The sequence below is a fragment of the Leuciscus leuciscus genome (genome assembly GCF_965113295.1).
Source record: "Leuciscus leuciscus genome assembly, chromosome: 5".
Taxonomy (NCBI): Eukaryota; Metazoa; Chordata; class Actinopteri; order Cypriniformes; family Leuciscidae; genus Leuciscus; species Leuciscus leuciscus.
In genome coordinates, this window is record NC_138729.1 from 14,970,177 (window position 1) to 14,982,684 (window position 12,508).

The 12,508-nt window shown below is 44.0% G+C and overlaps 1 protein-coding gene across 1 annotated transcript; it reads left to right on the forward strand.

Annotated features, from left to right (window-relative positions):
- Window positions 1–6,687: 6,687 nt before the first annotated feature.
- Window positions 6,688–11,607, forward strand: LOC309499966 (integrin alpha-X-like). The gene is made up of 3 exons (XM_082171543.1): window positions 6,688–9,072; window positions 9,163–9,316; window positions 11,178–11,607. Exons 1-3 carry the CDS (start codon window positions 9,011–9,013, stop codon window positions 11,325–11,327), a joined length of 366 nt encoding a protein of 121 aa, XP_082027669.1. The 5' UTR covers window positions 6,688–9,010; the 3' UTR covers window positions 11,328–11,607.
- Window positions 11,608–12,508: the final 901 nt, after the last annotated feature.

Consider the following 12,508-nt stretch of genomic DNA (forward strand, 5'->3'; position numbering starts at 1 on the left):
GTTGGTCAAGGAGGCCATAGAACGTGTTCCTCTGCCAGACAGGGAGTCCGGGTTCTACAGCCGGTACTTCATAGTTCCCAAGAAGGATGGGGGGTTGCGTCCAATAATAGATCTCAGGCACTTGAATCGTTCTCTGAGGAGATTCAGGTTCAAGATGCTCACAATTCCAGCCATCGTGAGTCAGATCCAGTTCGAGGACTGGTTCGTCACGATAGATCGGAAGGACGCATACTTCCATATCTCCATCCTTCCATGTCACAGGAAGTTCCTGAGGTTCGCTTTCGGGGGCGAAGCGTACCAATATCGGGTTCTTCCCTTTGGCCTAGCTCTTTCCCCTCGCACCTTCACCAAGTGCATGGATGCAGCGCTGGCTCCGCTGAGACTCCAGGGCATTCGTGTACTCAATTACATCGACGACTGGCTAATATTAGCCAAGTCGTACGATATGGCAGTTCGACATCGAGATGTCGTTCTCGCTCATATCAGGTGCTTGGGGCTGAGACTCAACACGAAGAAAAGCGTGTTGACGCCCTCCCAGAGGACTACGTTCCTGGGAGTGGTATGGGACTCCACGACGATGCGGGCACAAATGTCTCCTGCTCGGGTGGGTTCCATACAGGCGTTGGTCTCCAGAGTGAAGCTAGGCCACAACCTCACTGTGAAGCAGTTTCAAATACTGCTGGGGCACATGGCAGCAGCGTCCAACGTCATACCTTTTGGCCTGCTACACATGAGACCCCTACAGTGGTGGTTGAGAGCCAAGGGGTTTTCCCCGAGGGCAAATCCGTTCTGTATGATCAGAGTAACGTGCAGATGCCTTCGTTCTCTCGTCATATGGAGGAAACCTTGGTTCCTGTCCCAGGGACCAGTACTGGGAGCATCATGTTGCCGGAAAACCGTTTCAACAGATGCCTCCCTTACTGGTTGGGGCACGGTCATGCACGGCCGCTTTGCGAGAGGTCTGTGGGAGACCCGGCACTCTTCTTGGCACATCAATTGCCTGGAAATGCTGGCGGTCTACAAAGCTCTGAGGAGCTTTTTCCCAGACCTCCGCGGCCACCATGTCCTGATACGCTCGGACAACACTTCCGTTGTCGCGTATCTGAATCACCAGGGGGGTCTGAGGTCGCGCCCTCTATGCAGATTGGCACACCAGATCCTCCTGTGGTCCCAGGGGAAAATATCGTCTCTCAGAGCGATGTACGTCCCCGGGGACCAAAATCAGGGAGCAGACGTCCTGTCGAGGCAGGGGCTGAAGCCCGGGGAGTGGCGACTCCACCCAGAGGTGGTAAAAGCCATATGCGTGAGATTTGGCCCGGTGGAAGTGGATCTCTTTGCGTCTCAAGAGACGTCCCACTGTCCACTGTGGTTCTCTCTCAGACATCCAGCTCCGCTGGGGCTGGATGCCATGATGCAGACGTGGCCGAGGCTGCGTCTGTACGCATTTCCCCCGATCGCTCTGCTCCCGGGAGTCTTGGAGCGGGTTCGCCGAGAGGGGATCAGTCTACTTTTAGTAGCACCCCGCTGGCCGACCCGAGTTTGGTTCTCGGACATTATAGCTCTGCTAGACGGCCTCCCGTGGCAGGTCCCTCTGAGGAGGGATCTGCTGTCTCAGGCAGGGGGCACAATATTTCACCCCCGGCCAGAGCTGTGGAACCTTTGGGTCTGGCCCCTGAGGGGGCTCGGTACCTAGAGGCTGGCCTGTCAGCAGATGTTGTCGAGACCTTACTCAGCTCCAGGGCTCCCTCTACCAGGAGACTGTACAGCCTGAAGTGGAATGTGTTTTCCACTTGGTGTAGAGAGCGTGAGGTGGACCCTGTTAACTGCCCAGTGGCTTCAGTGCTGGAGTTCCTCCAAGATCGTTTCTCCGCCGGTCTTACCCCGTCCACACTTAAGGTGTATGTGGCTGCCATTGCGGCTTTCCACTCGCCTATAGGTGAGGGGCCTTTGGGGAAGCACCATCTGGTTGTACGTTTCCTCCGTGGGGCTCGGAGGATGAGGCCTGCGGCTCGCTCCAGAGTTCCAACCTGGGACCTGGCGGTGGTACTTGAAGGGTTGGCTGAGGCCCCCTTCGAGCCACTGGAGTCGGCTGAGGCAAAGAACCTGACCCTTAAGGTGGCCTTTCTCCTTGCTATCACCTCTCTGAGGAGAGTGGGGGATCTCCAGGCCTTGGCTATAATGCCAACTTTCCTGGAGTTTGCCCCTGGCGGAGTTAAGGCCATCTTACACCCTAGACCGGGCTATGTGCCCAAGGTGCCATTTAATGTGGCACGGTCAGTGGTTCTTCAGGCATTCCATCCTCCACCTCACGTGACGGCGGAAGAGGGGAGACTTCACCTGCTCTGCCCGGTCAGAGCCCTGAGAGTGTACCTTGAGAGGTCCTCTCAGTGGAGGAAGTCAGACCAGTTGTTGGTGTGCTTTGGTTCACCCAAGAAAGGGCTGCCTGCATCCAAGCAGACAATCAGTAATTGGATTGTTCAGGCTATAGCCATGGCTTATCAGGTGCGCAGTCTGCCTTCACCTATAGCTGTGAGGGCTCATTCTACCAGGAGCATGGCCTCCTCGGTAGCCCTCCTTTCTGGAGCCTCGCTTCAAGATATTTGCGAAGCGGCTGGGTGGGCCACTCCACACACCTTCATAAGATTTTATAGTCTGCAACTCCCTGTGATGCCTGGCGCCAGAGTGATCGCGTCCTAAGTGTGCCTGGTCTCCCAGCTTCACACTAGGGTGGCGTGCTTACGGTGTGGCATAGTGGGCATTGCGTTCCCATAGTGTCGTCACGACGACGACGCAGTGCGAGTTCCCTCGAAGGGGAACGTCTCGGGTTACGACTGTAACCCTTGTTCCCCGAGAAGGGAACGAGACACTGCGTCTCGTCGCCACACCTATCACGGGCAGAGCGCGTGCTTCATCGCAAAGGAGCTAACGTGTGTTTGTGCCGGCGTCCCTTTGTATCTTCCGGTTATGCCGTCATCTACTACGTCATGACGCAGCACCAATCAGGATTGGACAGATTTCATTCATGCTTCAGATGCGTTACGCTGAGGGCGTTCCCATAGTGTCGTCACGACGACGACGCAGTGTCTGTCTCGTTCCCTTCTCGGGGAACAAGGGTTACAGTCGTAACCCGAGACGATTTTTCTGGTTAAAATTGCTTTTTAAAATTCACAGAATACACACACACACACACACACACACACACACAAATGTTTCTAACAATATATAATATAATGAACACCATGTTTGTTGTGCCTTGTAGGCATAAGCTATGTGCAGTACTCCATAAAATAATTATAACAATAACCTATATAATAGCAGCCTATAAATCTTCCAAAAGATTTCAGTAACAATGCTAGAGAAAAATATATTGATTATCTTATGTTACTTCAAATGTTTCCATTCGTTATGATGATATGAAATGAGATAATAGTAAAAACATAAAGCCTAATGTTTGGTGCATTTTTCCTTTCAAACGTGATCGCGCTCCAAAATATGATACATTCAAACCCACAGCGCGCTCCAAAATATGATACATTCAAACGCGATCCCGCTCCAAAATATGATACATTCAAACGCGATCGCGCGCGCTCCAAAATATGATACATTCAAACGCTATCGTGCGCGCTCCAAAATATTAAACATTATGGTTATACATATCTATGTTTGAGCAGATATCCACAAAGAGTATTTAACAGTAAACACGGGTCTAAATAGTATAATATTCACCATATATCTAGCAACAGTTCAACTGCAATGTGAAGTTTATGCAACAATACCATAAACTAATAAGTAAGAATTTCTTACCTTACATCTTTCTTGTCTTCAAATCGCGTTCTTCTTCTTCTGAGGTAAATTCAATGTAAGCTCAGACGTGTCTTCCAAACTCGACGAAAAGCAGAGACTTGTGAAGTTTGTTGGTGTTTTGTGTTTGAGGTAACGAGGGCGTTCGCGTCCCATGTGGAGATTTGCATGTGAATCACTTTTGCGCGAGTGGGCGTGGTCGAATTAAAAGTAATTAGCAAGCGTTTGAGATACTGGACATCCTGTTGGTTTTATACAAATTTCTTAAACAGAGAATATTTGTTTTCAGTTTGAATCCGATCATTTAACCCCCTGAGGTCGGCTGTATCGCCGGCGATACCAGCTCGCTTTTTTTTTATCAGTGTAAAAGAAACTCATAAATACTCTGTTGACTTTGATTTTCCATAGGAGTTTCATACATCAATCGATTCTGTTAAATGTGTATTATTTTTGTGTGTACTCACAATAAAAACAAAGTGTTGTGCTTTTTGCCAAATAAAGAAAAATAAACACGAAGCGAGTTCTGCCTTCTCTCTGCCAGTGAAGTCTATTCTGAAACCCGTCCGAAAATGAACAATAACTCAGCGAATACTCAGTTAAACAGGCATACAGACACACAGGCATGAAGCTTGAATTCTCTTCTTTTAAATGAAGTAATTTATATAAAAAACAAATATTCTCATCTTGTGAAATCTGTATTAAAAGAGAGCGATTCCAGTCGAGCTCATTACAGCTCATTCAAATGTAATGTGACTCCGCCCACGGAGAGCGCGCGCTATTCAAACGCAAATGATTGAGGCAATCCACGCAAACCTGTGAACGCCCCCATATCAGCTCGAGAAAACACAAGTTTATTCAGATCATTACTTGTTTACACCGTCTCGCAGCGCTGTGAGGAATAATAATAATGGAAAATGTACCTCAGAAGTGCGGGTATATCGAGGAGCCAGCTGAGGAATACTGTAGTACGTTTTTTTTCCTTCTCACGTGAATCGGGTCTCTGTTTATGAATGAATGAACGGCAGATATGCACGCTGTTTACCACAGCTCGCAAAAAGACAGTTTAAATTTAAATCGCGTCTGTGAATGAATGATGATGTTTTAGCAAACTGTATTGTTATACTGAGATGAGTAAAAATCGAAATGTAGGCTATTTGTATAAGCAACGTATTAAACTGCAAATTAACATTTATATGCCCTAATATTTCATAAAAACAATGTTACAGTCAGGCGAAATATGAAAGACATAATTTTGTTGACTAGATTTGGGTACAGTTTTTCTGTAGAATATACTGCCACATCAAATAAGCTTTTGTTTAGCAATTTCTATATATATAAAATACTATTTTTGTCAAAAATAAAGTCATCAACAAGATGTTAGCTGTTCCAATGTTGGCTATAGCCTATTCAAACTAATGAATACATAGATAAAATGTAGGCCTATAATCTTTTTTTTTTTTTTTTACAAAGAAAGAGTACACTTGAAATATTGTTGAAATTGTAATTATTGTTGTAATTGTAACCTTTTTAATAAAATAGCAAAACAAATTTACAAGATAGATGTAAGCAAAATCTTAAATGGTCAATATAAGTCTTCTTCTAAATATATCTTTTGTCCTTGCATTGTGGCTCAGTCAGTGTCACACCTGAATGAATGGCTAATTATGCAGAGTGGGTGGGACATTGTATTCTCAGGTGTAAACCACTCCCCCCTCGCATATTGGCTTTCCAAGCAAAACCTGTTTTACATCAATTTAATTCAATGTATTGTTTTATGTGAACGATAAAGGAAGACTATTTTCACATAATTTTGAAGCCAGAACTAAAAGCGACAACATCCATTAGTCAAAAGTCTTATTGACACATATTTATTATGAGTTTTGTGGTCTTATTTCAGCAACTTTCATTTTTATTTTTTTCAATAACCACACATAAACATTATTCTCTTAAAAATTCAAAAATATACATGCATGGTGATCACATATTTTGGTAGCCCTGTTTGTGCTATATAGAGTGAATTTACACCTTTGCCATTAACATGTTTATAAATAACTGAAAAAAGCACAAATGTCAGAGCATGTCAGAACACCTCCAGGGCCCAGAAAACTGCTCAGACTCCAGAGGGTTAAAAGTACACACTTAAATGTGTATAAAGGTGTATGGCTCATAAATGTGTGACAAGTATTCGCTGAGTTTTGTTTCAGTTTATAGACGTGCTCAAGAAAAAAAAGTTCACCGCGACGGAGAGGCAGAACGCACACCCTGTTTATTTTCTTTATTTTACAAAAGCACAATGTTTTGATTTGATTGTAAGTGGACACATACAAAAGTAGAAATATCACAGATTCTTTTTTTATATTTCTTTTTTCTGTATAACCATAAATGACGGAGTAATTTAAGTTTATTGTACTACAATGTGAAGAAAATCCAGCAAAACGCGGGGGCGCGTTTGCCGACCTCAGAGGGTTAATGCACAGATCCCACAGTTTTACAACACTTACTTATTTGGCTGATTTGGATGTTATGTTTGGGCTTTTAGGGAGGAACGAAAGTGCACCGCTGTGAAGGGAAAGAAAGGAAGGTACACTGGATGGAATGCGGCAGCGGCACAATAATCGTTTTACCTTGATAATATTGTTTTCATAATCTTTGAAAGTCAAAATCAAAAATCAGTTCTGATTAATCATACAACCCTAGGTGGCTTCTGTTTGTTTGTGGCACTCAGTGACTGTCTGTCTACAACTCATAGCTTTACTTTCCCCTGCTGACGTGTTATGTCTGCGCGAGCAGAGCACGCGGAGGTATGGAAATACAGTACATATGTTGACAGGCAGGTAGGACATTGTGTCATTGCATGTAAAAAATTTTTTGGTCCTGAGACTTCCACAGAAGATATATGTACATGTTTTAATATTTAGACCACTTCTATTGATTGCTATCAGAATGTGAAGAGAGTTTCAACCAGTATAAAGAAAAAGTGTTTATAAAACAATAGCCTACCCCATGGCCGCAGGAACTAGGGGTGCTGAGGGTGCTGCAGCACCCCCTGACGACAGCTGTTTCACTACATTGGAATTTAAGATGACATGACTTTTAAATAACTTTTTGTTATTCTACCTGTTTTTTAATAACACCTTCAACCTTTATAAAATTACTCTAAAGATTATATCGTTTTTATATGTTGTCGAATAGGGTTTTATGACTCTAAAAGAAATTAATATATCATAAGGCAATAAGCCGATCTCGCATGGAGTGAGTGACGTGACACTGGTTGAGGACCAGCATCTCAGAACTGATTTGACACTCATTTAATGCATGTGAAAAAACTAAATATAGATGTATTGATTAAAGCATTCATCGGCATTAGGGGCTGTTCACACAGTACGTCAACCATTCCACTCTGCTAATTTTCCATTGTTTTTCAGTGTGAACACACTTTCTCGCGCATGACACAGCATTCTCAAAACGCAGCACTCAAGTTAAAATAAGTTCAACTAAAACGCGCCTCGAGACCTTGCGTTTTCCCCCGTTCCCACTGCCCGCGTTTGGCATCTTGCGTTTTCGCTTTGAAAGATTATGCTTTCTGTGTGAACCGGCACTCCTGAGTGAGTATCATATGGTAATATGCAGATTTATGTGCTGTGCTTTTTAAAATGTATCATGAGTTCTGAGCGTTCTCACAACTCTGTACTCATTCATTTGTATGTTTATCTTTTTGTTTGGGCTGTTTAATATTAGGATTTTGTTTTAAAAAAAAACTCTACCATAGCACCGCCCTGCAATATCAACCAATCACATGGCAGTTGCTTCAATGCATTTAGGGGTGTGGTCCTGGTCAAGAAAATCTCCTGAACTCCAAACTGAATGTCAGAATGGGAAAGAAAGGGGATTTAAGCAATTTTGAGCGTGGCATGGTTGTTGGTGCCAGACGGGCCGGTCTGAGTATTTCACAATCTGCTCAGTTACTGGGATTTTCACGCACAACCATTTCTAGGGTTTACAAAGAATGGTGTGAAAAGGGAAAAACATCCAGTATGCGGCAGTCCTGTGGGCGAAAAATGCCTTGTTGATGCTAGAGGTCAGAGGAGAATGGGCAGACTGATTCAAGCTGATAGAAGAGCAACTTTGACTGAAATAACCACTCGTTACAACCGAGGTATGCAGCAAAGCATTTGTGAAGCCACAACACGCACAACCTTGAGGCGGATGGGCTACAACAGCAGAAGACCCCACCGGGTACCACTCATCTCCACTACAAATAGGAAAAAGAGGCTACAATTTGCACGAGCTCACCAAAATTGGACAGTTGAAGACTGGAAAAATGTTGCCTGGTCTGATGAGTCTCGATTTCTGTTGAGACATTCAGATGGTAGAGTCAGAATTTGGCGTAAACAGAATGAGAACATGGATCCATCATGCCTTGTTACCACTGTGCAGGCTGGTGGTGGTGGTGTAATGGTGTGGGGGATGTTTTCTTGGCACACTTTAGGCCCCTTAGTGCCAATTGGGCATCGTTTAAATGCCACGGCCTACCTGAACATTGTTTTTGGCCATGTCCATCCCTTTATGACCACCATGTACCCATCCTCTGATGGCTACTTCCAGCAGGATAATGCACCATGTCACAAAGCTCGAATCATTTCAAATTGGTTTCTTGAACATGACAATGAGTTCACTGTACTAAAATGGCCCCCACAGTCACCAGATCTCAACCCAATAGAGCATCTTTGGGATGTGGTGGAACGGGAGCTTCGTGCCCTGGATGTGCATCCAACAAATCTCCATCAACTGCAAGATGCTATCCTATCAATATGGGCCAACATTTCTAAAGAATGCTTTCAGCACCTTGTTGAATCAATGCCACGTAGAATTAAGGCAGTTCTGAAGGCGAAAGGGGGTCAAACACAGTATTAGTATGGTGTTCCTAATAATCCTTTAGGTGAGTGTATGTTCCCGCGGCTATGTCCTACCCTACCTTTGACTCGGCCGGTGTATGATGCCTAGTGTATGATCTGTTCAAGATTTAAGTCATGTAGTTTGAATAAAAATATTTAATTACAAACAATTCAAGCCTTTATTTTTTGTATCACTATGGTGTCATATTCATATTGTTTCTGTGTCTCAGGTGGCAGTAGCCAAGTTCTCCACCAGAGTGTCAGCTGTCTTTCATTTTGAGAACTTTGCAGTGAATCGAGACCCTGACCAACTAATGAAAGACGTGACCCAGGCACAGGGAGATACATACACACCTTCTGCAATATGTTTTGTACTGTGAGTGTAGCCATAATTGTAATATACATGGGTTCTGCTATGATATGAAGCCAAACAGTTGCTGTTTATTGCTCTCTCATTCCCCCTTAGTGAAGAGATGTTTTCTGACAAGGTGGGAATGCGAAGCAACTCTCAGAAGTTATTGCTGGTGATCACTGATGGAAAATCAAATGACCACAAAGAGGAATTTAAGAATGTAATCCTGAAAGGCAATGAACGGGACATCACACGATTTGCCATTGGGGTAAACATGAATCATGAAATAAAGTTAAAGGAATATTCTAGGTTAAATAAAGCTTAAAAACTATTGTGCGGTTAGCACAGTTAGCACAGAAATCCTCTATTAGAGCTTGTAAGTGCTTTTACACATACAGTCTTTTCCGGAAAATTTCAGTTTGGAGATTATTTGTGAACAAGACCTGAGTGGGAGTAAAATCTTTCCACCACAGGACCTTTTGAGAAATAACATTAAATCGGTTCTCTCAATTTCCCATGATGAGAAGTTTTAATATTACCAGTAAAAATTCAGTCAATTATCATTATGATGCTATGTGTAAACAAAGCACAGGATTACCGGTATGAGTACTTACAAAGTCTGGATGCACTGACAGTGTTTTTGTGTTCCACTGCAATGGTCACAAAAATACAATTATGAATACATTTTGGAGAAATACTTTATTTAAATATATGACCTTCTATTAATGCAATACAGCAGGGGTGCAAAATTCAGTCCCTACCCTGCTCCAACACACATGCATGTAGTTTTCAAATCCATTAGAACCACTGGTTTACATGGCTAGTTTTGCATTAAGTGCTAAAAAAACAAGCAAACAAAAGAAAAGAAAACATGAGTTAATCTCTGAAATCATTGTTTTTGTCTTCCATCACATAATGAACTCAGTGCTGATTCATTTTCCACAAATTATTTTAATGGAAGATATGGGGCCCTATCTTGCACCCAGCGCATTTGACTTTGCATACCGACGCATGTATCATTCCTATTTTGCACCCGCGCACAGCAGACTTTTCCCTCCACAGACGCACGTCGGTAAACTAGCAAATGCATTTGCGCTCCCGGGGGCGGTTCAGCGCAAAGAGGAGGCGTGTTCCGGCACAAACGTATTTTGCAGGTTTAGAAAACAATTCCACCACTGACCAGGAAAAACCTAGTCTGAAGTCAGTGGCGCGTTGCGCATGTTATTCATATGCTATTTTAAGGGTGCATGCTTGGCCATAATCAATGTAGCGTGTGCACAACGCGCATACACTTTGCTTTTCTCATCTACACACAGACGCAGCCGTTCTCATTTTTAGAAAACCAAACATTATTACAAGGAAAAATATTAACACATGAGGGAAATCATTGTTGTGTCCATGAAGATGTGAAAAAATAGGCATAAATCTAGCTTACACATTTACCCAAATTATTATACACCTGTTTAACCGAAGCTCATTTGGGTGGGTTTCTCCATCCCCAATGTCACTTCTCTGTGTTTTACGGCCCTGACGAGAACGTCGGTCTCCTCTGCTGTGAACCGCTCCTGGCGCGCGCCTGGCAAATCCGCTGTTATAATATCAATCCACCATGGAACAGGCGTGCTTGCTCTTAAAGGGTGATTGGTTTATTTCACGTTATGCCCAAACCACACCTATGAATAATGAACCTACTTAAGACCAACCCATTTTAGATTTGCGTCGGGCGCAAGAGTCATTTATCCCGGCGGTATAATAGCAACAGCGCCCAAGAGCCGCCCACAAAGTTACTTGCGTTTCGCGCTTGATACTTGCGTTTCAGATCGTTAAAATAGGGCCCATTGTGTATTTTCCGGAAAAGTCAATCAATCTGGCCATTTTACAGTAATTTACAGTATTTGCTGTGTAAATGCTATTGAAAAATATTTATTCAGTTTATTTATTCTGTTTATTTATAAAGCACATTTAAAATCAACTTTGGTTGCCAAAGTACATAAAATAGACAAAGTAAAATAAGAACGAGACAGGTAAAAATTATTAAAAGCATGACAGAAACAATTAAAGATCATAATATTTCATAAATGCTGGGTGTCTTATTTTTAATTAATAAAATATTTTTGTTTTTTTGACAGGTTGGTAAGGAGTATTCTTATCCTGAGCTGGAGGTGATCGCTTCGTCTCCTCAGTTTGTGTTTGAGACCGAGAGTTTCAGTGCTCTCACCACGATACTAAACCAGCTAAGGGAAAAAATATTCTCCATTGAAGGTACTGGGCAACAGTAGAGAACTTACATCTAAATAAGTCTCAATAAAGGATATCCTAAACGCTCTCTCTCTTGTTAAGAATTAGGTAAGGACTGTATTTGTGCTGGAACAGGTGAATTTGTATCTGCACTGGTGTTTTGGCAAGAATGTCTCGGTTATATATGGTAACCCTCGTTCCCTGAGGGAGTACTTTGTGACCGACTGATAGGAATCTCGCTAGAGAGGCCAATCTATTTCGAGTGAAACTAAAAGGAGCCAATGCATATTTGCGGGCAATCATTTGCATCAGCTGTTCAGCCACGCAGCGCGGGTATATAATGAGCAGAAGATGTGATTGCACTTCAGTTTTTTGCTGAGGAGCCGAGACGGTGAGCTGGCTGCCCCGGCGGGTCGCAGCAGATGTGGCGACGGGACGTACGTCTCCGTTCCCTCCCTCAGGGAACGAGGGTTACCATATGTAACCGAGGCGTTCCCTTATCGGTCGTACGTCGACGTACGTCGTGACCGACTGATAGGAACCCCTACCAATGCGCCACAGCTGCTGCACCCCATCCAGCGCCCTGAGCAAGCCTCTACACCTTCTTGCCTGGAAGGACGATAGGAGAGGGCTTACACAGAGTGAGTTCAAGATAACCCATGCAGTGAGATATTGGATAACACTGGGAAGTGTGCCCTTTCTATGGGAAGGAGAACACTGCGGAAGCCACATTCTTCCCTGACGTTATGTGGGGATATACATATGGACTAACCCGAAGGTTGTACTGCATATGAATACTGGGTGACTTAGCCCAAGGGAAAGACACAGGCTTCCATTAGGAGCAGCCGTGGAGAAATATACACATATGGGATCCCCGTAGGGTCACACATATGGGACCCAGCTTAGACCCGGTTCTCAAGGATTCAGCGGATAAAGGCCTGGCACCGGACGCTCCGCCATGTCCGGACCGCGGGTGTTTGAGGACTCAACAGGTTTTTCACTCTGGAGCAATAAGGGTGCACAGTAGGGTGCAGCAAGCCGACAGAGCGGGGCCTCTCAGTGCTTCTACCCATTTAGGGTGAGAACATGGGCTCTACACGTAGGCTATAGTATCTAGCGAACGTGTTAGTTGTCGCCCAGCCCGCAGCTCTACAGAAATCTATTAGCGAGGAGCCACGTGCCAGTGCCCAGGATGATGCAACGCCTCTCGTAGAGTGTGCAT

Coding starts and splice junctions, on each gene's coding strand:
- LOC309499966 (XM_082171543.1), top strand. CDS start 9,011: ATGAAAGACGTGACCCAGGCACAGGGAGATACATACACACCTTCTGCA. Junction 9,073..9,162: donor TCTGCAATATGTTTTGTACT/GTGAGTGTAGCC, acceptor ATTCCCCCTTAG/TGAAGAGATGTTTTCTGACA. Junction 9,317..11,177: donor TCACACGATTTGCCATTGGG/GTAAACATGAAT, acceptor TTTTTTTGACAG/GTTGGTAAGGAGTATTCTTA.